The sequence below is a fragment of the Temnothorax longispinosus genome, chromosome 4 (assembly GCF_030848805.1).
Source record: "Temnothorax longispinosus isolate EJ_2023e chromosome 4, Tlon_JGU_v1, whole genome shotgun sequence".
In the NCBI taxonomy this organism is placed as follows: domain Eukaryota; kingdom Metazoa; phylum Arthropoda; class Insecta; order Hymenoptera; family Formicidae; genus Temnothorax; species Temnothorax longispinosus.
The window spans coordinates 17,051,951-17,075,264 of record NC_092361.1 but is presented as its reverse complement, the minus strand read 5'-3'; the positions used below and the strand labels follow the sequence as shown (position 1 = coordinate 17,075,264).

The 23,314-nt window shown below is 28.3% G+C and overlaps 5 protein-coding genes and 1 long non-coding RNA gene across 16 annotated transcripts; 1 reads left to right on the top strand and 5 right to left on the bottom strand.

Moving 5' to 3' along the window:
* Positions 1–282: 282 nt before the first annotated feature.
* Positions 283–3,946, bottom strand: LOC139811328 (odorant receptor 46a-like). 3 transcript variants are annotated; one of them, XM_071775558.1, is made up of 6 exons: positions 2,970–3,098; positions 2,719–2,806; positions 2,000–2,335; positions 1,302–1,503; positions 1,084–1,239; positions 285–846 (listed from the first exon to the last, which is right to left on the bottom strand). In XM_071775558.1, exons 2-6 carry the CDS (start codon positions 2,751–2,753, stop codon positions 793–795), a joined length of 783 nt encoding a protein of 260 aa, XP_071631659.1. In that variant the 5' UTR covers positions 2,754–2,806; positions 2,970–3,098; the 3' UTR covers positions 285–792. The 3 variants fall into 3 exon arrangements, with proteins under 3 accessions (XP_071631658.1, XP_071631659.1, XP_071631657.1); XM_071775557.1 differs by having other exon boundaries at positions 283–846; positions 2,321–2,335; positions 2,719–3,946; XM_071775556.1 differs by having other exon boundaries at positions 287–846; positions 2,719–3,946.
* Positions 3,947–4,012: 66 nt separating this feature from the next.
* On the bottom strand, positions 4,013–6,299 carry LOC139811326 (putative odorant receptor 85d). Of its 4 annotated transcripts, none has more exons than XM_071775550.1 (5): positions 5,937–6,299; positions 5,173–5,508; positions 4,745–4,946; positions 4,510–4,665; positions 4,013–4,219 (listed from the first exon to the last, which is right to left on the bottom strand). In XM_071775550.1, the coding sequence occupies exons 1-5, from the start codon at positions 6,296–6,298 to the stop codon at positions 4,166–4,168; spliced, it is 1,110 nt and encodes a 369-aa protein (XP_071631651.1). In that variant the 5' UTR covers position 6,299; the 3' UTR covers positions 4,013–4,165. The 4 variants fall into 4 exon arrangements, with proteins under 4 accessions (XP_071631651.1, XP_071631652.1, XP_071631653.1 ...); XM_071775551.1 differs by having other exon boundaries at positions 4,880–4,946; XM_071775552.1 differs by having other exon boundaries at positions 5,359–5,508.
* Positions 6,300–7,004: 705 nt separating this feature from the next.
* Positions 7,005–14,225, bottom strand: LOC139812127 (uncharacterized). Its single transcript, XM_071776750.1, has 12 exons — positions 13,176–14,225; positions 12,460–12,795; positions 11,786–11,987; positions 11,530–11,685; positions 11,218–11,261; positions 10,293–10,351; positions 9,487–9,874; positions 8,666–9,001; positions 8,155–8,356; positions 7,789–7,944; positions 7,461–7,536; positions 7,005–7,143 (listed from the first exon to the last, which is right to left on the bottom strand). The coding sequence occupies exons 1-11, from the start codon at positions 13,535–13,537 to the stop codon at positions 7,483–7,485; spliced, it is 2,295 nt and encodes a 764-aa protein (XP_071632851.1). The 5' UTR covers positions 13,538–14,225; the 3' UTR covers positions 7,005–7,143; positions 7,461–7,482.
* Positions 14,226–14,231: 6 nt separating this feature from the next.
* Positions 14,232–17,701, bottom strand: LOC139811334 (putative odorant receptor 85d). The gene is made up of 5 exons (XM_071775574.1): positions 16,926–17,701; positions 16,190–16,525; positions 15,551–15,752; positions 15,311–15,466; positions 14,232–15,058 (listed from the first exon to the last, which is right to left on the bottom strand). The coding sequence occupies exons 1-5, from the start codon at positions 17,285–17,287 to the stop codon at positions 15,011–15,013; spliced, it is 1,104 nt and encodes a 367-aa protein (XP_071631675.1). The 5' UTR covers positions 17,288–17,701; the 3' UTR covers positions 14,232–15,010.
* Positions 16,231–19,590, top strand: LOC139811341 (uncharacterized). The gene is made up of 3 exons (XR_011731607.1): positions 16,231–16,351; positions 17,717–18,083; positions 19,166–19,590. It is a non-coding gene; the product is annotated as an uncharacterized lncRNA (long non-coding RNA).
* LOC139811319 (odorant receptor Or1-like) lies at positions 18,091–23,193 on the bottom strand. Of its 6 annotated transcripts, none has more exons than XR_011731603.1 (6): positions 22,096–23,193; positions 20,897–21,232; positions 19,598–19,799; positions 18,856–19,014; positions 18,484–18,610; positions 18,091–18,249 (listed from the first exon to the last, which is right to left on the bottom strand). XR_011731603.1 is itself a non-coding variant. In XM_071775536.1 (6 exons), the coding sequence occupies exons 1-5, from the start codon at positions 22,455–22,457 to the stop codon at positions 18,557–18,559; spliced, it is 1,113 nt and encodes a 370-aa protein (XP_071631637.1). In that variant the 5' UTR covers positions 22,458–23,193; the 3' UTR covers positions 18,091–18,251; positions 18,537–18,556. The 6 variants fall into 6 exon arrangements, 5 of the variants coding, with proteins under 5 accessions (XP_071631637.1, XP_071631636.1, XP_071631640.1 ...); XM_071775536.1 differs by having other exon boundaries at positions 18,091–18,251; positions 18,537–18,610; XM_071775535.1 differs by lacking the exon at positions 18,091–18,249 and having other exon boundaries at positions 18,297–18,610.
* Between the last annotated feature and the right edge of the window lie 121 nt (positions 23,194–23,314).

Below are 23,314 nucleotides of genomic sequence, written 5' to 3'. Positions count from 1 at the left end.
AGTCGTTCAATCTTGATTCTCACACATGCAATACAGAAAGATAAAGAGACATTAGAGGTATGCGTTTATAAAGCTTAAAACAGTCAAGCATATGGAAAAAAGATCTTCTGATATTTCATTTATTAACGTCAAGTTCTTTTCTGAATGTGCAATTTCAGTTTTCTTTCTTTAACTATACAACATGATTTATTTTATAATTCTTCTAATCACTCTGCATATGGATATTGGAAAAAAGTCAATGGCATATGTCAACGCCTTATACGAGGTATCATGTATTTTATATTCAATTATAACATATACAGTGGATCAAAACAGTATTTGCACATCCAGTTTTCTTACAATAACTTTATTCGAAGGAATAATACATAAGTACAAATTGTGTCCATAAGTAACTTATTACATATACTGTATGTAATAAATTACTTATGGATACAGTTCTACTTATGTATTATTCCTTCGAATAAAGATAACGAAAACTTGGTGTGTAAATACTTTTTTGATCCATTGTAAACATAAAACTTATATGTACATTAAAGTAGAGAGAGACTTTGACAGTATTAAATTAAAATATATAACATTTATAGATATGTTCCTTTGGTAGTATGTATAAAAATACTTTTAAAGTATAAAAAACAATGTCGTATACATGTACATACATATATTTTATACAACTATAGCTAATAAATAAAATAAACATTAGATTTATTACTAATAACAATCATCTTATTACAATTTTTTATAATTACTATAATTAACTTAACTTGTTTTGTTTTATTTATCATTTACTTTCTATTATTCTTGTACCTGTATTAATAAGTTATAAACAGAATATGATGTTTTAAGCAACTGAAATTATAAAAAAACACTAAACATTATTAGAATCACGATAATATTTATATAATAAATAGGCGAGCAATATTATATAATCTATGTGCATAATCAAATTTACAAAGGTATTATAGAAGATTTATTAGATAATTAAATGTAACTGTGAAGCAGAAATAAAGCTTTGTGAAGTATTTTGATTATTTAAATTATAATAAAATTTTATAGGTACATTGGGATAAATATTTATATACTTACCGATACAAAGGAATCCAAATTCATAGTCAAGATATATAAAGAAGAAATTTCAATGGGTGTCATTGCACGTTTCATAATTATCAACAAGCTCTTCTTAACATTATTGTTCATTTTTGGCCACTCCATTTGAAAAATGCTATCTGTTAATTGGAGACTCTGCGAAATAATACGTAAAATATTATATTTATCACTTCTAAGCTTTGTTCTATCAGATATACCTTCAATTTGACTTTGTTTCCAAACCAACAATAAATAAATATCTGCGTTAGCATTGCGCCTGTGAATGTAATTAATGAAAAATGGTCTGCGTTGAAAGTTGACTTAGTCAATTGATACAAATTTGTGCATGTTATCATAACACTCGCCATAAATTGAAATCCGATTATTTTTGTAAAATTTATATTCACTAACTGCGAAAACCTGCAATTGAGATTTTGCGTTTAGAGAATCGTAAACTTATATATGTATAGAGCAAATAAAGTTTATGAATAATAAGTTAACTTACTTATTATGATTTTAATGCTAAAATTAATTATGAAAAAAGTTAAGATAAAAATGAGAACTGATTGAAAAAATTAATGCTTTAATAAAATAGTATAGCAAATATATCCATAAATAAGGCGATAAAAGTAAGTAAGTGGTAGAAGTATATGTATAATTAACAATTATTTATATAATGACAATTACACTTAAACAATAATAGTAAAAGTAAGTACATTTTAAACATTTTAGGGCACTTAATCATTTGGACATATAGCATAGAATTTTGAACCTACTTCTTTATAATCAAAGAAATATCAATCAAATAAAAACGGAGAAAATATATGACTTCTATCGCACAACTTTGCTAAATAAATTACATATGATAGCAATGCTGAATAAGGTATAATTTTTGGGCGCTAAAATGATAACTAACTCAAAAATTCGATTATGATGCCGTACGCAATAAGCAACAGTAAGTTGATTGCTTAAAATTTTTCTCAGACGATATTCCAAAATCTCAATTTGACAACATATGTGCATAAACAATCCGCACACAAGGCTATCTATTGCGACGCTTACAATACCGCTATAACATGCGCTTAAAAGTTGTTGAGCATATGTGAAGCAAAATATCTTGTAAGATGAATAATTGTATGGTATCCATTCTCTATATTTTAGCCTTTTGTGTCTAAAGTCAGTGAATACCGAAGACGAAATGACGATTATGCATGTTGCCGTAACTAAGAGTGTGTACCTTAATGTATTGTTCCTAGAAAGTGACTAAAGAGTTATACCGATTACTAACACACATAAACTATATAAAATAAAATACTTGAGAAAATTTATATCTATTTGTTATAACAAATAAAATATTATTAGATACTAGTACTACCATAACTAACATAATTTATTATTAAACAATTTAAAAATTTTTATTTTAAAAGTTTTTAATAGAAGTAACTTGTGAAATGAGTTGAATTTAAAACAATTAAAATTTTTAATTTATTAAAATTATATTTATTTAAAATATTTATTTTAATTAAATGTAATTTTAAGTGTGTATATATGAAATATTATAAATAAAATTAATATTTCCAAAAGAGCAATGTTAAATAAGGGATCGAAAATTACTAAATTAAAATATATATTTACCGTATTAGTTTATCATATCGTCGTCGAATTTTCATCTCATCCGAATCTAGTGGTTTGAACGGCTCCTCGGTAAGATAGTTAATTAACGCTACAATATTCTCATAATTTAAACACATGATGAGTACTTTATAGCATGAAATTGATACGGTCAACATCATATTCAGATTGTTTGTGAAGTCGTTAGTATTGTCGACATACAGGACGAGGTCCATAATTTGAAATATTGTGAACGTGTACAACATGATAATTACATATAATCTGTAGATATTGTAAACTGTCCGTTTAAATAAAGATGTCCACGATTGCGGCCGAAAACATCCAGATATCGTAACAATTGTATACGTCAATTTCAAAATATGCATTATGTCAGGATATTATATTAATTTAATTGTGTGGAAAGAAAAGTAAACGGAAAAATAGATACAGCAGAATTGGGTTGTATAAGACTATATAACGTGTTATAACTTTGTGAGTATATAATAATGGAAATATTAGGTCAATATTCATTGCTCTCAAGATAACTTTAGCCTAACAGAATCTCTATTATGCGAGAAGTAAGACAAAATAACATAATTTCACGAGGGTACAAGGCTCTGTAGAAGGTCTATAGACTTATGACGTTACTTCTCGATGGTAACAATATTTTCCATCGATATTTCCTACTTACTTTTGCATATTTAATATCTGTATCTTTATAATAACAAAATTGCAATATATGTCTTCAATACATTGCAGTATGTCCTCAAGATAATTGGATAAACTATTTCTACATACACGTTTGATTATATAGAAGATGTAATATTTCCATTGCTACATCGAAATAGAGAACAAAATTATAACATGTCAAGAAGAAAAGGAAAAATTTTTCAAAGGTTTTTCAATAATATATGAGATGTGAACCTCGGCAATATCTTGATATAAGTCTTACGATATACATGTAACGTCTCTCATTACATTTATCTACTATCCATATAAGAGTCGCGACATTCTAGTATCGATTCCTACACGCAACATAAGCAGGCGAAGGAGTTGCTAAACATTATTAGAGGTATACATTTATAAGAAAATACAGTCAAACAGTCGAAACACTTTAATTTAATAATACCTAAATTTATGTAATGCTATATTTTATATATATGCAACGATGCAATTCCGGTTCTTCTTCTTTAACCATACAATATGATTCTTTTCATGATTTGTGTAATCAGTCGGATACTAATATTGAACTCAAGCTTTGTATTTTACATGTGTCCCTTGGTACATAAAAACATATTTGAAATAAAAAAACGGTAAGAAATACATATATTCATATATTTCTTATAACTACAATTAACAAACATATATTTATATTAATATTTATATTATAGATAACAATTATTCTATTGCAATTTTTTTATAACTATATGCTAATAAAATGAGCTTCTTATTTATCCTTTTCTTATTTTTACTATTCTGGTACTTGTAGCAATACATTATACACAGAGTATGATGTTTTAAGCAACTGAAATGATAAAGACATTTAAGTCTATTATATTAGTTAGATATAAAAATATTTTTATAAAAATGTTCATATTTATAAATTAGCTAATAGTAATAGATTTATATATGTAATTTTAATAGATATATTTATAAGGATAATTTTTATTATTTAAATTAAATGTGTGTGTGTATATGTGTTCGTGTTTATATGTATGTGTGCAATAGAAAAAACAATCATTAGAATTTTATTCGACATTTTGATTATTTTAACTTTCTTTAGATTAACGCATTCAGATAAATTTTTACACTAACCACTACAAAGGAATCCAAATTTATGTTCAGAATATATATGGTAGAAATTTCAATAGGTGTCATTGCACGCTTCATAATTATTAAAATGCTTTTTTTAACACTATTTTCCACAATTGGCCATTCCATTTGAAAAATGCTGTTTGTTAATTGTAAACTCTACAAAAAATATATATGTAATATATTGTTTATGGGGGGGGGATACGTTTTTTCAACCTGTTTAATTAAAGAGATGTACCTTTAATTTGACTCTGTTTCCAAACCAACAATAAATAAATATTTGCGTTAGCATGCATATTGTGTATATAATTGTCAGAACATGGTTTGTTCCCAGAGCGGACTTAGTCAGTTGATACAAATTGAAACACGTTACCATTGTACTAGCCATAAACTGCAATCCGATTATTTGCGTAAATCTTGTATTCACCATCCGCGCAAATCTGCAATCAAATTCTTGTTTTTAGAACAGCATGATATTCATGTATAGTGAGCTAATAGAATTTTAATTGTAATAACTAATACATGAATTTTTTAAATTATGTTTATACATTAAAAAATATTGAAACGTGTGTCCAATAGATTATAACTGATTAAAACATCAATAAAATATTGGTGAAAGTAATGCTAAATAATACTTAATATTCCACTGTTAATATGATAACTAACTCAAAAATTCGATTATGATGGCGTATGCAGTAGCCCAAACTAAATTGATTGCACAAGAATTTTCTTAGGCGATATTCCAAGATCTCGATCTGACAACATATGTGCATCAAGAACCCACATAAGAGAGTATCGCAAGCAACATTCACAACAATACAGTGAAACGTGCTTAATACTTGCACAGCGTACGTAAAACAAAACGTCGCGTAAGATGAATAATCGTATGGTATCCATCCTCTATATGTCAATTTTCTGTGTCTAAAGTCAGTGAGCAATGAAGTCAAAATTAGGGACGTCCATGACGTCACAATCAAGATTGTGTAGCGTAACGTATTGTTCCTAGAAAGCGACCAAACATGTTAATTGTTATGTGTGATATTTCTAATGCACATAAGTTTCGATACGAAGTGCTTGAGAAAACGATTTTATATTTATTCTTTATCATGAATAATCTGTGACAGTAGTGCTAAGTGTCTGCGACAATACTGCTAATTAGGCTTTATTTTAATATATAATAATTGAGAAACATAATTTATTATTAAACAATTATTATTAAAAATTAAATAAAATATAAATATATATGTCTCTAACATTTTTAACATATCAAATTATATATTATTTTAAATAAAAATAAATATTAGAATTTAGTTATAATTTTACATATATTTAAGATATTGCGTGCTTAATACACAATGAAAAAAAATTTAAATAGACTGATGTTAAATAAAAAAGTTTGAAAATAATTTTTAATTTAAAAACATATTTACCGTATTATTTTATCGTATTGCTTTCGTATTTTCATTTCACCCAAATCCAACGGTTTAAATGGCTCTTCGGTGAGATAATTAATTAATGCAGCAATGTTTTTGTAACTTAACCACGCGATAAAAATTTTATAACACGAAACCGACACGGTCAACGACTTATTCAAATTGTCGGTGAAGTCGTTAGGATTATCGGTATTCATCACAACATCTATTACTTGCGACAATGTGAAAGCGTATAACATGCTAATTACATACAATCTGTAGACATTGTAAATTGTCCGTTTAAACAAAGACGTCCACGATTGCGGTCGAAAGCATCCAGCGATCATAAAAATTGTACACGTCAGTTTCAGTATGCGCATTATAAAGTCTTGTTTGATTAAAAGAAAGATACGTTTATCTTTATCTGTTTATACAACGTGTTTTATCAACTTTGATACTGATAGAATAATTATAGAATTTTTTACAGCAATTTTAATTCTCAAAATAACTGTAGTCTGACAAAATCACTATTTCGTAAAAAGTGTAAGATGAGATAATATAATTTTAAGAAAGTGCACTGAGAAACGTCTATAGACTGTGACACATAATTCTTCGAAACAATGTTATCGTCAACAATATTTTCTCTTTTCTTCTATAAATTCGATGTCTTTACCCTCGTATACTTGTAATAGAGTAATAGTGTCTGCCGAGAGTATACCTAATATCAAACTTGCAGTCATTGTCTGTAATGTAATATTTACGCGAGGTATAGTTGATAGAAATACTTCTGTGTGCAATTTTTATTGCAGAAGACATTATTTTCATTTTTACATCTTGAGTGAGAGGACAAAATTGTAATAAAGTAGGAGACGGAGAATTAACTCTTCAAATATTTATCAATAGATATGATATGAGATACGAGTAATCTTTGTAATATCTGGAAATATGTTTCTTTTCGTTACACAAAGTATTTTATTTATTATCGTTCGCGTCTGGCGTATCACCCAGTATTGATTTCTATTCGCGCAACGAAATCAAGAAAAAAGAGTATCATACGGGGTATGTATAGTCATAAGGCTATAGTCAGATATAGGCTAAAATTAATAATCTTAATAATATTTAAATTTCCATGACACATTTTTCATATTTGCAATGATGTAATTAAGTCTTTTCCATTTCGAATAGAAGTATGCATGTAATTTTTTACGATTCTTCCAGTATCGTCCTGTGTATAAAATTTTTTATTATTTTTTATTATTGTAAGAAAACGTGATTTAAAAATAAATAATTTACAATCTATTATATTTTTAAATATATTCTTATATGAAATAAAGAAAACATTAAAAAAGATCAGTTCTTAACAAGTGCTAGAATATTTTTAGTCTTATCTTAATGCAACAATTTCTTGCACCTTTTTATATTCAACAATATTTATTAATAATATTGATTAATAATTATCGTATTCTAATATTGGTGTTATTATTAAAGGACTTAACAAATTACGCATTAACGATTAATATTAGCAATATATATTTTACTTGCCGTAATACTTGTCTTCATACCGTTATTCTTTTATTTGTGCTAGCAAATTATAAGCAGAATACGACGTTTTGAGCACCTGCAGTAATTATTAATATATTCAATCTCTTTTAAAATTACTTAGGGGGATAATCCATAGTGTTAAAATTTATATTTAGTACCATATTTTATAATTATTAACTATGATAGATGTTACATATAAAATGTATGTTAATAGTGCCCAATATTTTTTTTGAAAAACTTATTACTAAAAATTCGTCCAAAAGATAAAAGATAGAAATTTTATTTATTAGAGAAGTTAATTTTATAGCATACTATGTTTTATACTGACCGCTACAAAAGAGTCTAGGTTCATGTTAAGAATGTGTGCACTGATAAACTCAATAGGCCTCATCGCGCGATTCATAATTATCAAAAGGCTTTTTTTAGTTTTATTATCCAACGCTATCCATTCTATTTCGAATATATTATCGACCAATTGTAGGCTCTGTAAATTCATAAACGTTAATATGCTAAATGTATTACTATCATCAGGTTCTCATAAAAGAACCCATAAAAGAACTCATAAAAGAGACATGCAATAATATAATTGTCATATTGTATACATAGATATGTACATATATGAAATTTAAACATACATATATATATGTACATATTATTCGCATAATATAATTTGGGGTATTATAAACATGCACACCATTAGTTTAAGTTTATTTCCAAACCAACAGTAAATGAAAATTTGTACAAGTACGCAAAACGTATATGCAAATATCCCAACGAAATATGTATTTAATGTAGTTCTACTTAGTTGGTACAAATTCGAGCACACTACGAATGTACTCGCTACGAATTGAATTGCAATTATTCTCGTGAATCTTGCGTTAGTCGCGTATGCATATCTGTAAACCAAAATTGTTTTATAGTAAGCATTACAATTAATTGTATTGGAAAAATTGAAAGACAAAAATAATTGTTACATGTCATTTAATATCTTAAAAGTAAAAATAAAAAATAAAGAGATAATATCATTGATTCAAATACGACATATAAGAGCAAAAATAGTATAAACAGAATAATATTATAAAATAATAAATTTTAAAATATATTTTATGTAAATAAGAGAGCTTTAAAATATATTGCCAAATATTTAGAATTAATTATTAAACATTCTAAAATTATAAATCTAACAAGATTTTCACAAGACTAACTCGATTATGTGATGATGTTGGCGTACACAGTCGCTCAGAGTATTCTGGCCATTTATGACACCTTTCAGACGATACTGTAAGATCGTAATCTGACAGCATAGGTGCAGTAGCAGGCCAACAATGAGACTGTCACAAGCAACGTTAACAAAGGACCCAGATATCACGCCTATGTATTGATGAGCGTACGTGAAACAAAATATCACAAACGACGAGTAATCAAACGGTACCCATCCTCTAAATGATAACTGCCTTTTTCTAAAATTTGTTAGTAACGATAGCAAAACGTGGCCTGCGCAAGTGACCATAATCAAGATAGCATAACACATTGCGTAATTCCTATAAAAAATAAGGAAAGTAATTTTGTTCTTATCTTGCAAGACAAAAATTTCTTTTTGTAGAAAAATAGTATTTTCTATATGTAAAATTTATAAGAAATATACATAAAATAATACATAAAATACAAATAACTTGAACGTACACTGTATATGATATTTATAGAGTTCTCTTATTGTTAGTATAAGAACGAAATATATGAAAAAAAATCTTTGGGAAAATATGCTCGAATGATTTATTTCTAAAAATATTCCGTATTTATAGAATTAATATTCTAATGTATATGTATATCTGCAAGACTTTACTATTATTGACAATTCTTACAAATCAGATAACACAGGATAAATCGGGTGAGATAGTCATAGAGGAGAGATGACCCACCCGTGTTCTCTCAATCTAGCTTGACGTCTAGTATCGAATAGGCCATCTCTCCTCTAAGGCCATCTCACCGGAATTTACTCTAAATAAATATATAATTTCATACTTACTGTATCATCTTGTCGAATTTACGTCGAATTTCGATTTCGACAGATACTACTGGTTTAAACGTTCCTTCCGTAAGATTGTGAATTAATTCCACGAATCTCTCGTGGTTCACCCATAGATTAAGTATTTTATAGCACGCAGCGAACATGGTCACCATCGTGTATAAGATGTTAGTAAAATCGTCCGGATTGTCGACATTTAGTACAGCATCCATAAACTGCGTGAATGTAAAGCTGTACATTAGGCTAATTATTAATAATGTATACGCGTTATATAATGTGTGTTTGATCAGCGACGTCCACGAGAACGGTCGCCAGCATCCAGCGATTGCGAGAATGACGAGTGTAAATTTCAACGTTTTCATGTTCTTTAAATAATAAAATATTTTTTCTCAGTAACTTCTTTCCTATAAGAAATTTTTACAATTGCATTAACAATATGTACAACAACATAACCAACTATATAATTTAATATGTTGTAATGTTTTAAGATGCTCTTCGTGTACTTCGTTTTGATATACGTTGCGTGATGATATTGTTATACATCAATCGCAAGTCAGCTGAGGAGAAAGACTTTACAGCGTCTATAGCTCGTGCGACGCGACATTTGTTATTTTCCCCTCGAATAAGTAACATTGTTATTATAGCAAACGTGGACTGATATTTTCAGCGAATTGAAATTTTCCCCGAGAATTTCAATCCTATATTTATATATTGCAATATAAGTGTGCGTAGACAAGAGTTCTGATGTATGAAATCTTGATACATGGTACTCATCCATTACAAAATATTTTATTCATTATTGTCACTGTCCGCGACTTCAGTTTTCCTCAGCCCCCCAGGATTCTCTATGTTATTCTCGGTGCGTCTATATTGAGCAGCATACCTATGCATTTTTTATAAACGCGGAAAGCGAGGTATCTTGAATTTATTCGTTTTCGATGCGTGACACACATCACATCAAATAATGTTTGGATTGGGTGGAAATGATAATCGCAGTAATTTGTTCTTCCATAATCATTTCTGTAGGATTTCGAACTTTAAAATAGATAATAGTAATATACAAATAATATTTGGGAAAAATATTACATTATTATTTCTACTATAAGTTATTATTTTCTATACTTTCTTATAATAAACTATGAATTTTTTTAAAGTAGGTACCAATTTTAACTTGTCAATTATTTATACATTAAATAATATATTATATATAATTTAAATAATATTGCAAGTATTGATTTATTCCTCGATTAACTGGCATAAATGTACAAAATAGCATTACGTTTTGGCTCTTATTTCGAGCCCTTTTGAGTCTCGAAAGTGCTCGCATACAGTTAACATGTCGCGTCCGAGAATCTGCTGTGCGCTTGTAATTACTAAACACCTGCCAGTTATGGCCACGCAGGAACATGCTCGTGAACGCAGGAACGTTTATTAATTTGATGACAAGTCATTTTGATGACACAGACCGCACTTGAAAAGGGCTCGAAATAAGAGCCGAAACGTAGTGCTATTTTGTACATTTATGCTAGTTAATTGAGGAATAAATCAATACTTGCTGTTTAATCACTGGCAGACAAAATTAATTTTTTAAATAATACTATATATATATATATAAAGTTATTGTATTTCACATATGCAATCTGCTTGCAAGATTATTGCATATTTTCCTGACATAAAACATAATGCGTAATGCATTATCGCATATGAAAATATAACAATTTTTATTATTACACTTGCACTAGTAAATTATAAACAGAATATGATGTCTTAAGCAACTGAAATGTTAAAAAATATTTCAAATTATTATAAATTCATGTATTATAAATAATATTATAAATATTTGTAAGTTGATCAATAATAATTTACATTAGCTAAGTAGGTAAGTGTAAATATATGAACAGTATAAACACATTTCTAATTTATTTTATAGAACAAATTTTATTATTTGAATAGAATTATTATAATTAAAGAAATTAGAAATTTATGAAATAATTATTCTAGTTGATTATTTTAGTTACATTAGGATAAATTTTTTATACTAACCGCCACAAAAGAATCCAAATTTATGGTTAGAACATACACAGTAGAAATTTCAATGGGTATCATCGAACGTTTCATAACTAGCAAGAGGCCTTTCTTAATGCTATTGTCTAGATTTGTCCACTCCATTTGAAAAATACTGTCTGTTAATTCAAGGCCCTATAATATAATGTTAGATATAATATAATGTAAGATATAATATAATGTAAGATATTTTATTTATGACCTTTTAACAATTTGTTTTATTAGATACATATACCTTTAATTTGACTTTATTTCCAAACCAGCAATATATAAATATTTGGATCAGCATGCAACTTGTATACATAATTAATTGTACATGGTTTGCGCTCAAAGTCGACTTGGTCAGTTGATACAAATTGCAACAAATTACTATCGTACTTGCCATAAACTGAAATCCGACTATTTTTGTAAATCTCATATTTACTACTTGCGCATATCTGTAACAGAATTTTTGGTTTTTATATGCTGTGATATTTGTACATAAAATTAATAATATTTACGTTGTTATGATTGATAGCTGAATTTTTTATTATTTAAAAAAATGACTAGACATGTGCACAGATCAGATTAACAAATTAACATATTAATGAAGCCGTAAAAACACGATTTATCTATAATAATCGATAAAAGTATGTGGTAGAAGATATAATATGTATAATTAACAATTATTTAATGACAATTACACTTAAACAATGATAATAAAAGTAAGTACATTTTAAACATTTTAGTGCACTTAATCATTTGGACATAGCATAGAATTTTTAACCTACTTCTTTATAATCAAAGAAATATCAGTCAAATAAAAACGGAGAAAATATATGACTTCTATCGCACAACTTTGCTAAATAAATTACATATGATAGCAATGCTGAATAAGATATAATTTTTGGCGCTAAAATGATAACTAACTTAAAAATTCGATTATGATGCCGTACGCAATAAGCAACAGTAAGTTGATTGCTCAAAATTTTTCTCAGGCGATATTCCAAAATCTCAATTTGACAACATATGTGCATAAACAATCCGCACACAAGGCTATCTATTGCGACGTTTACAATACCGCTATAACATGCGCTCAAAAGTTGTTGAGCATATGTGAAGCAAAATATCTTGTAAGATGAATAATCGTATGGTATCCATTCTCTATATTTTAGCCTTTTGTGTCTAAAGTCAGTGAATACCGAAGACGAAATGACGATTATGCACGTTGCCGTAACTAAGAGTGTGTACCTTAATGTATTGTTCCTAGAAAGTGACTAAAGAGTTATACCGATTACTAACACACATAAACTATATAAAATAAAATACTTGAGAAAATTTATATCTATTTGTTATAACAAATAAAATATTATTAAGATACTAGTACTACCATAACTAACATAATTTATTATTAAACAATTTAAAAATTTTTATTTTAAAAGTTTTTAATAGAAGTAACTTGTGAAATGAGTTGAATTTAAAACAATTAAAATTTTTAATTTATTAAAATTACATTTATTTAAAATATTTATTTTAATTAAATGTAATTTTAAGTGTGTATATAAGAAATATTATAAATAAAATTAATATTTCCAAAAGAGCAATGTTAAATAAGGGAAAATTACTAAATTAAAATATATATTTACCGTATTAGTTTATCATATCGTCGTCGAATTTTCATCTCATCCGAATCTAGTGGTTTAAACGGCTCCTCGGTAAGATAGTTAATTAACGCTACAATATTCTCATAATTTAAACACATGATGAGTACTTTATAGCATGAAATTGATACGGTCAACATCATATTCAGATTGTTTGTGAAGTCGTTAGTATTGTCGACATACAGGACGAGGTCCATAATTTGAAATATTGTGAACGTGTACAACATGATAATTACATATAATCTGTAGATATTGTAAACTGTCCGTTTAAATAAAGATGTCCACGATTGCGGCCGAAAACATCCAGATATTGTAACAATTGTATACGTCAATTTCAAAATATGCATTATATCAGGATATTATATTAATTTAATTGTGTGGAAAGGAAAGTAAACGGAAAAATAGATACAGCAGAATTGGAGGTTGTATATAAGACTATATAACATGTTATAACTTTGTGAGTATAATAATGGAAATATTAGGTCAATATTCATTGCTCTCAAGATAACTTTAGCCTAACAGAATCTCTATTATACGAGAAGTAAGACAAAATAACATAATTTCACGAGGGTACAAGGCCCTGTAGAAGGTCTATAGACTTATGACGTTACTTCTCGATGGTAACAATATTTTCCATCGATATTTCCTACTTACTTTTGCATATTTAATATCTGTATCTTTATAATAACAAAATTGCAATAATTGTCTTCAATACATTGCAGTATGTCCTCAAGATAATTGGATAAACTATTTCTACGTACACGTTCGATTATATAGAAGATGTAACATTTCCATTGCTACATCGAAATAGAGAACAAATTTATAACATGTCAAGAAGAAAAGGAAAAATTTTTCATAGGTTTTTCAATAATATATGAGAAGTGAACCTCGGCAATATCTTGATATAAGTCTCACGATATACATGTAACGTCTCTCATTACATTTATCTACTATCCATAAAAGAGTCGCGACATTCTAGTATCGATTCCTACACGCAACATAAGCAGGCGAAGGAGTTGCTAAACATTATTAGAGGTATACATTTACAAGAAAATACAGTCAAACAGTCGAAACAATTTAATTTAATAACACCTAAATTTATGTAATGCTATATTTTATATATATGCAACGATGCAATTCCGGTTCTTTTTCTTTAACCATACAATATGATTCTTTTCATGATTGTTGTAATCAGTCGGATATTAACCCTCCGTAGTCACACCTATTTTTTCAAACAAGGAAGTCACTCTGGGTCATTTTGATCCGAGACGAACTTTGACCGTTCGCCATTTGACCATTTATCCACCGATCGTGTTGAAAAAATTCTCGAATGCACTTGCGATATTTCTAAATTGATTGCTATAAAAAAGGGCCTCAAAAATTTTTAACATATAAAAAAAATTCGCGAAAAATTTGTTAAAAAATTTTTTTTTTAACTACAGCTAGAGGGCGTCATGCCCACCAATTTTCAAGTTACGCGCAAGATATTTACGAGCAAAGTTGAGGCTCGGGTCAAATTGACTTGGTGTGACTACGGAGGGCTAATATTGAACTCAAGCTTTGTATTTTACATGTGTCCCTTGATACATAAAAACATATTTAAAATAAAAAAACGATAAGAAATACATATATTCATATATTTCTTATAACCACAATTATTAACAAACATATATTTATATTAATATTTATATATAGATAACAGTTATTCTATTTATAGTTATATTGTATTTCACATATGCAATCTGCTTGCAAGATTATTGCATATTTTCCTGACATAAAACAATGCATTATTGCATATGAAAATATAACAATTTTTATTATTACACTCGCACTAGTAAATTATAAACAGAATATGATGTCTTAAGCAACTGAAATGTTAAAAAATATTTTAAATTATTATAAATTCATGTATTATAAATATTATTATAAATATTTGTAAGTCAATCAATAATAATTTACATTAGCTAAGTATAAATATATGAACACATTTTTAATTTATTTTAATTATAGAACAAATTTTGTTATTTGATTAGAATTATAATTAAAAAAATTAGAAATTTATTAAATAATTATTCTAGTTGATTGTTTTAGTTACATTAGGATAAATTTTTTATACTAACCGCCACAAAAGAATCCAAATTTATGGTTAGAATATACACAGTAGAAATTTCAATGGGTATCATTGAACGTTTCATAACTAGCAAGAGGCCCTTCTTAATGTTATTGTCTAGATTTGGCCACTCCATTTGAAAAATACTGTCCGTTAATTCAAGGCCCTATAATATAATGTGTAAAATATTTTATTTATAATATTTATGACAAGGAGACCTTTAACAATTTGTTTTAGTAGATACATATACCTTTAATTTGACTTTATTTCCAAACCAGCAATAAATAAATATTTGGGTCAGCATGCAACTTGTATACATAATTAATTGTACATGGTTTGCGCTCAAAGTCGACTTGGTCAGTTGATACAAATTGCAACAAATTACCATCGTACTTGCCATAAACTGAAATCCGACTATTTTTGTAAATCTCGTATTCACTACTTGCGCATATCTGTAATAAAATTTTTGGTTTTTATATGCTGTGATATTTGTGCATAAAATTAATAATATTTACGTTGTTATGATTGATAGATGAATTTTTTATTATTTAAAAAAATGACTAGACATGTGCAGATTAGATTAACAAATTAACATATTAATGAAGCCGTAAAAACACGATATATCTATAATATCTACATATATAATAGTAAAAGTTAATATTGTTAATAATAACATATACATTTTAGCGATTGTATAAACCATCTAAAATAATTATATTTTGGTTTAGTATAAAATCTTGAATCTTTTTTTCTTGCAATTGTAAAAAATGTGAATGAAAAAGGTAGAAAAAAGCGTAATGATTTCTATCATGGTTTTATTAAGTAATATACATAATAGCAATGCTAAATAATAGATATATCATTTTCCGGCATTAATATAATAACTAACTGTAAAATTCGGTTGTGATGGTGTATGCAGTAGCCCAGAGTAAATTGATTGGTTAAGATATTCTTTAGGCGATATTCCAAGATCTCGATCTGGCAACATATATGCATTAAGAGTCCACATAAAAGGGTATCGCAAGCGACGTTCACACTAGCACAGTGGAAGGTACTTATCATTTGCTGAGCGTAAGTTAAACAGTAAGTTATGTAAGACGAATAATCGTATGGTACCCATTCTCTATACGTTAATCTCTTGTGCCTAAAATCAGTAAATAACGACATCATGGCGATGAACGAGCATGTTGTTCCAATTAAGCTCGTGTAACGTAACGTGTTGTTCCTAGAAGATGATTGAAGAAATTGTTCTAAGCTTCGTAGAACATTAATTGTAAAGAAGATAAAGATTTTGAAATAATTGTACATTTATTCTTTGTGATAAATAATATACTACTATTTAATAATACTATAATTGAATTTGATTCTTTTAAATTAATTTATTATTAAATTATTTAAAATTTTATTAATACAAATTTGCTTTGCATTTTTGAAATATATTAAACTTTAAATAATAAATCTAAATTTTTAAATTACGTTAGAATTTGTAATATATTTTTAAAGAAATGTACTAATTATATGTACAAAATATTAAATTAAGGAAATATCTATAATGTTACATAAAAGATTGAAGATTATTTAATTAAGAAGTGATTGAAGATTATTTAATTAAGAAGAATATTTACCATATTATTTTATCGTACTGCCGTCGAATTTTTATCTCATCCAAATTTAAGGGCTTAAATGGCACTTCATTGAGACAGTTAATTAACGCTGCAATCTTCTCATAATTTAACCACACGATAAACAACTTATAACATGCAGCAGATGAGGTTAACATCATGTTTAAATTATTAGTAAAATCGTCAGGATTGTCAACATTTAAAACAATGTCCATAAATTGCGACATTGAAAAAAAAAATAACATGCTAATTACATATACCCTGTAAATATTATAAACTGTTTGTTTAAACAGAGATGTCCACGAAAGTGGTCGAAAGCATCCAGTGATCATAACAATTTTACGCGTTAATTTCAAAATATCCATTATTAGCTTTCTCGTTTAATTAGGAAATAAAGAAAATATATAATGTATAATTATATGTAATTGTATAACGTGTATTGCCATATATTTCTAATATTGATTGATAGAAATCTTTGAACAATGTTCACACAACAATATATCTTTAACTTTAACTTAACAAAGTTTCTATCACGCAGTAAAAAGAATCAGATAACATTATTTCAAGAGGGTGCACCGTTAAATGTCTATAGACGTATGATGCGATTCTTCGACGGTGACGATATTTCTCGACGATATTTTTTCTTTTCTATTGCATATTTAATATCCCTATCTTTATAACATAAAACCTGCGATACAGCAATATCTATGTAAGGTAGCTCTAGTATAATGACTTCTACCTGCAACTTTTATTACACATGAGATGTATATTTTTATTATATTTTTTTTTTCCAGATAGATAGCAAAATCGTAATATAATCAAGAGAGGAAGAAACAAATTCTTCAAAGTTCATTAATAATTCAATCGTTTTATATGTCACTGGTTGATAGGGGCAAGTTTATTTCATTTATTATCGTATTCATCTAGAAGATAGAGATACCTCGCTCAGTATATTTATTGTTACAATATGATTACGCAAGAAGCACTTTAAAGTTATGCTTTATATAAAGCTGTAATTATAATCTTCGTAACTTCGTAATATTTCAAAATATATTATTTCTCGTTACACAAAGTATATTATTTATTAGACGTTCGCGTTTGGCGTATCATCCAGTATTTCTACTCCCACATCGTAATTAAACAAAAGAATAACAATACAAGGTATGCACTTATATAAGGCTGGAGTCAGGCAGGAAATATAATTAATGGTTTTAATAATATCTTGAAATTTTTATGATACATTTTTCATATTTGCAATGATGTTTTTTCGAACAGACTGTGTCGAATAGTATGTGTATGACATCTTTACGATTTTCCCAGTATCGTCCTGCATATGAAAATATTAAGACAAACGGTATTTGAAACGTTATTTGAAAAAAAAAAAAATATTTTAAGATTTATTACATATTTTAAATATATTTTAGTATAAAAAAAACATTTGTTGAAAAAATTAATTGTTATCAATGCCTAGAATAATTTAGTCTTATGTTAATGCAAGAATTTTCTGCACTTGTTTACTTGTTAACAATATTTAATATTTACTAATAATTAATTGACGTACATCTAGTATTGGTGCTTTTTTCAAGGGACTTAATAAATATCTTCTACTTATCTTTGTATCCACTTTCATATCGTTATTCCTGTATTTTTACTAGCAAGTTGTAAGCAGAATACGACGTTTTAAGCAACTGCAATAATTATAAATATATTTAATCTTTTTTAAAATCTTTGAAAAAGATTATCCAAAGTTGAAATTTATATAAATTTTAGTACTATATTACATAATTATCAACCATGGTAAATGTTACATATAAATAATGACCAATATTTATTTTGAAAAACTTATTACTAAAATCTTGACCAAAAGATAAAAGATAAAAATTTTATTAGTTAAAGAAATTAAATTTTATAACATACTATGTTTTATACTGACCGCTACAAAAGAGTCTAGGTTCATGTTAAGAATGTGTGCAGTGTGTGTAAACTCAATAGGTCTCATCGCGCGATTCATAATTATCAAAAGGCTTCTTTTAGTTTTATTATCCAACGCTATCCATTCTGTTTCGAAAATATTATCGACTAATTGAAAGCTCTATAAATTCATATATTTTAACATACAAAATGTTTTGCTTTCAGGTTCTTTGTAAAAAAAAACGTGTAATAATCTAGACAATACGCATGTCTTTATGACGTCTTTTTAGTCATGCGGATTGTCTGGGAATGTAATTCTCATATATGTACAGGGAGTATCAGACCATCTGTCCCATTCAACTTTTTCCGTAAACGCGAGGCGACAGGTAGTTGAAGAGAGATGTTAACCCTTAAACCCTGTTCGAGGAATCAAATGAAAGCATTTCTGTTTACTGAAATTAACCGGAGGTAATAGCAACTGGAGTCAACTTTGAAATCTCCAACATGGGAACATATGTCGTGTAGAGTATTGTTCAATAAAGCTTAAAAAAAGAAACATCATCTTTTATTTAAACATAATCGCAGTATTTCCAATCGTCGAGGAGAAACGACTGGAAAATTGAGAGGTGATGGTGTCGAAATTATAATACAAAGTTTCGTATGGTTTTCTCCAACTTCTTGTCACCTTGCGCTTATGGGAAATGGGTGGGACGGGTGGTCTGATGCACCTTGTTCTATATAAACATATATAAATATATGCACACCATTAGTTTGAGTTTATTTCCAAACCAACAATAGATGAAAATTTCTGCAAGTACACACGATGTATATGAGATTAAACCAATGAAATTAGCGTTAAATTTATTTCTAGATAGTTGGTACAAATTTGAGCACATTATGAATGTACTTGCTACGAATTGAAATGCGATTATCTTCGTGAATTTCGCGTTGGTCGCGTATGCGTATCTGCAAACAGAATATTTTTATACTGAGCATTATAATTAATTGTGTTGGATAAATTGAAAGACATAAATAATTGTTACATGCCATTTAACATGTTAAAAATAAAAAATAATTTTGATATACGACTTTTAGAACATAGGTGATAGATAGATAAGGCAATTTTGGAAATTTTAACCATATAATGTATTAAAATAACATGTATTAAGAAAATGTATTAAGATAGTGTATTAAGGAGGTTCGATGGCTTCATCGGGGGGAGTAGTGGGACGCGGGGGTTCTGGAAACAGCGCACTAGCGTTTGAAGTAGTGGGAATGAAGGGGATTGCTCTGATTGGTCGCCGCGTGTATAATGCGTGCTGCTGTTCACGTCGTTCACGACCATGACAGTCTATGCAGACGAAAAATCAAGCAATTTATGCTTTAATAATTAATTTTTCTACGAAATGTGCGGTAACCTTCCCCTTTCTTTCGCTCATTTATTTGTAAATTATTAAGTTACATGTGCAAATTTCTTTTTTTTTATCATTTGCATTTTTTCTTGCACTTATTTCATTCTGAAGGTATATGCAATATGTCATTTCCCATAAAAATCATAAGAACCTATGTTAAAAATGCAGCCAGTTTCATGCAATTTTAATATGTTGTTCTGGAATGCAAAATAGAATTATGTGAATTTTTTGGGAATTTTTCACCGTCCCGTTTTGAAATAAATCTACTCCTAAAATTGTACTTTTTAGGTTTTTGGAGTAGATTTTTTTCAAAACGGGACGGTGAAAAATTCCCAAAAATTCACATAATTCTATTTTGCATTGCAGAACAACATATTAAAATTTCATGAAATTCTCTGGATTTTGTTGTAGCCATCGAACCACCTTAAGACAGATTTAACATCGCAAATCAGTAACAAATTGATTATGAAAATATCTGCATAAATATAAGAATAAACAGAATAAATAGAATTAATACTATAATAGAATATCCTTTTTAATTAATTTAAAAACATATTTTATGTAAATAAAAAAACTTTAAGATATATTACCAAATTCAAAAATTATAGAGTATTCCAAGATTAAGTCTAACAAGATTATCACAAGACTAACTCGATTATGTGATGATGATGGCGTACACAGTCGCTGAGAGTATAGTGCCCATATATGATACCTTTCAAGCGAGATTCTAATATCGTAATCTGACAGCATAGATGCAGTAGCAAACCGACAATGAGACAGTCACAAGCAACGTTAATAATGCACGAAGCCACTCCGCCTACGATTTGATGAGCATATGTGAGAGAAAACATCACGAACGACGAGTAATCATATGGTATCCATCCTCCGAATGTTAACTGCCTCTTTCTGAAATTCGTCAGTAATGATACCAAGATCTGAAATGCGCAACTGACTGCAACCAACATAGCATAACACATTGCGTTATTTCTAGAAAAAATAAGAAAGTGATTACGCCTTTATCTCGTAAGACGAAAATGTCTTTTACTTTGGTAAAAAAACAATATTGTCTACATGTAATCAAAGTTATGCAACTAATATATAAAATATAAATAATTTTAAACGTATATATATATATATATATATATATATATATATATATATATATATATATGATACAGAATTCTGTTAATAATATCTATTAACTCTAGCTTCTCACACTTCCAAATTTTTACGGGTTTCCCACATTGGGGTACAGGCTACTCCACGTCGTATATTTAGCTAAAACTATATGAAAAAATCAACTAATTTTAAGTCACTTTTTTTCCATCGATACGCCAGACATCAAGGAATATGCCTATGAATAAGAAAATATGAAAAAGACAGTGGTTGGAAAATATTCGCTTGTAAAGAAAAGGTAAATTCTCGTAGCAAACTAGAGAATTTTACCTGAAGTTACAGGCACCCCAGTGTGAGAAGCTAGGGTTAATAATATTAAGAGTGATATCTATAAAAAGTCTTCGGGAAAAATGCTGTAATGATTTTCTAAACATTTCGTTAGATACAAGATTACAATATTTATAAAATTAATAATATTCAAATGGCTCCGAGAGGATTAAAATTCAGTATGAAGAATAGTCCTATTATTTTTAATAGACAAATATTATTCCAACCATAGTAAACGCCGACAAATCGTCAGAAACACAATTCTGGTGGAAGTAGTAAAATCCCCCCCCCCCCAATTTAATTTATAAAATTAATATTATAATCTACATATCTGCCAAATTTTATAATTATTTACACAATTCTTACAAATCAAGTACCGTAAATAAAAAAAAATTTTTTTTACTTACTGTATTACTTTGTCGAATTTACGTCGAATTTCGATTTCGACAGGTACTAGTGGCTTAAATGTTCCTTCCGTAAGATTCTGAATTAATTCCGCTAAACTCTTATGATTCACCCATAGATCTAGTATTTTGTAGCACGAAGAGAACAGGGTCAACATCAGATACACAACGTTAGTAAAATCGTCCGGATTGTTGACATTTAGGACAAAATTCATAAACTGCGTGAGTGTGTAGCTGTACAGTAGGCTAATTATTAATAATGAATACGCGTTGTATAATGTATGTTTGATCAGCGACGTCCACGAGAACGGTCGCCAGCATCCAGCGATTGCGAGAATTGCGAGTGTAAATTTCAACGCGTCCATGTTCTCTAAACGAAATATATTCTTTAAATTCGTTCGTATAAAAAAACGTGTCCTTTTTCTTGAAAAAATTTTTCAAAATTGCATTAACCCAATATGTACAACAACATGATCAACTATGCATGTGATTTATTGAGATGCTCTTCGTGTACTGTTTTGATATACGTTGCGTGATAATATTGTTGTTATGCATCAATGACAAATCAGCTGAGGAGGGAGACTTTACAGCATCTATAGCTCGTGCGACGCGACATTTGTTATTTTCCCCTCGAATAAGTAACATTATTATTATATTATCTAGCAACGTGTACTGATATTTTCAGCGAATTGAAATTTCCCGAGAATTCTAATCCCATATTTATGTATTGCAATATGCGTAGACAAGAGTTTAGATGTATGAGAACTTGATACATTGATGTACTTATCCATTATAAAATATCTTATTCATTATTGTCGCTGTCAGCGACTTCAGTTTTCCTCAGTCCGGTATTCCCTATCTTCTTCTCGGTGTCTATATCGAGCAGCGTATCTATGCATTTTTTATTAAGTATAAACGTGGAAAGCAAGGTATATATCTTGAATTTATTCATTTTTGCAATGTGACACACATCAGAGCAAATAGGGGAGACCGAATCAAGTTACAGGAATAAATTTACACATTGTTTATATTTGGCTATTTCCCAATAAATTGCAGAATCCAGCAAGTAGGGAGTGCAAAACCATCTTTGACACATATGACGTAAGTTGCATTTTATCATGAGCAACAGTTATGAAATAATGGCATTAAATTGCATTTTTAATAGTGGAAGTAAATTCTCATAATTTCGTAATTTCATTTACCTATTGATAATTGTAGAATT

Excerpts from the sequence above, each read along its gene's own strand:
- LOC139811319 (XM_071775536.1), bottom strand. The coding sequence starts at position 22,457 with ATGGACGCGTTGAAATTTACACTCGCAATTCTCGCAATCGCTGGATGC. Across the intron at positions 19,015-19,597 it reads GAAATAAACTCAAACTAATG|AGCTTTCAATTAGTCGATAA; the intron begins GTGTGCATATAT and ends ATGAATTTATAG. Across the intron at positions 18,611-18,855 it reads ACCTAGACTCTTTTGTAGCG|TTGCTTAAAACGTCGTATTC; the intron begins GTCAGTATAAAA and ends TAATTATTGCAG.
- LOC139811326 (XM_071775550.1), bottom strand. The coding sequence starts at position 6,298 with ATGCGCATACTGAAACTGACGTGTACAATTTTTATGATCGCTGGATGC. Across the intron at positions 5,509-5,936 it reads CAATACGATAAAATAATACG|GAACAATACGTTACGCTACA; the intron begins GTAAATATGTTT and ends GTCGCTTTCTAG. Across the intron at positions 4,220-4,509 it reads ATTTGGATTCCTTTGTAGTG|TTGCTTAAAACATCATACTC; the intron begins GTTAGTGTAAAA and ends TTATCATTTCAG.
- LOC139811328 (XM_071775556.1), bottom strand. The coding sequence starts at position 3,080 with ATGCATATTTTGAAATTGACGTATACAATTGTTACGATATCTGGATGT. Across the intron at positions 2,336-2,718 it reads CGATATGATAAACTAATACG|GAACAATACATTAAGGTACA; the intron begins GTAAATATATAT and ends GTCACTTTCTAG. Across the intron at positions 847-1,083 it reads ATTTGGATTCCTTTGTATCG|TTGCTTAAAACATCATATTC; the intron begins GTAAGTATATAA and ends TTATAATTTCAG.
- LOC139812127 (XM_071776750.1), bottom strand. The coding sequence starts at position 13,537 with ATGCATATTTTGAAATTGACGTATACAATTGTTACAATATCTGGATGT. Across the intron at positions 10,352-11,217 it reads TATAATTTACTAGTGCAAGT|ACGCACCGAGAATAACATAG; the intron begins GTAATAATAAAA and ends TGCTCAATATAG. Across the intron at positions 7,945-8,154 it reads GAAATAAACTTAAACTAATG|AGCCTACAATTGGTCGATAA; the intron begins GTGTGCATGTTT and ends ATGAATTTACAG.
- LOC139811334 (XM_071775574.1), bottom strand. The coding sequence starts at position 17,287 with ATGGATATTTTGAAATTAACGCGTAAAATTGTTATGATCACTGGATGC. Across the intron at positions 16,526-16,925 it reads CAGTACGATAAAATAATATG|GAACAACACGTTACGTTACA; the intron begins GTAAATATTCTT and ends ATCATCTTCTAG. Across the intron at positions 15,753-16,189 it reads CATCACAACCGAATTTTACA|ATATGCGCAAGTAGTGAATA; the intron begins GTTAGTTATTAT and ends ATTTTATTACAG.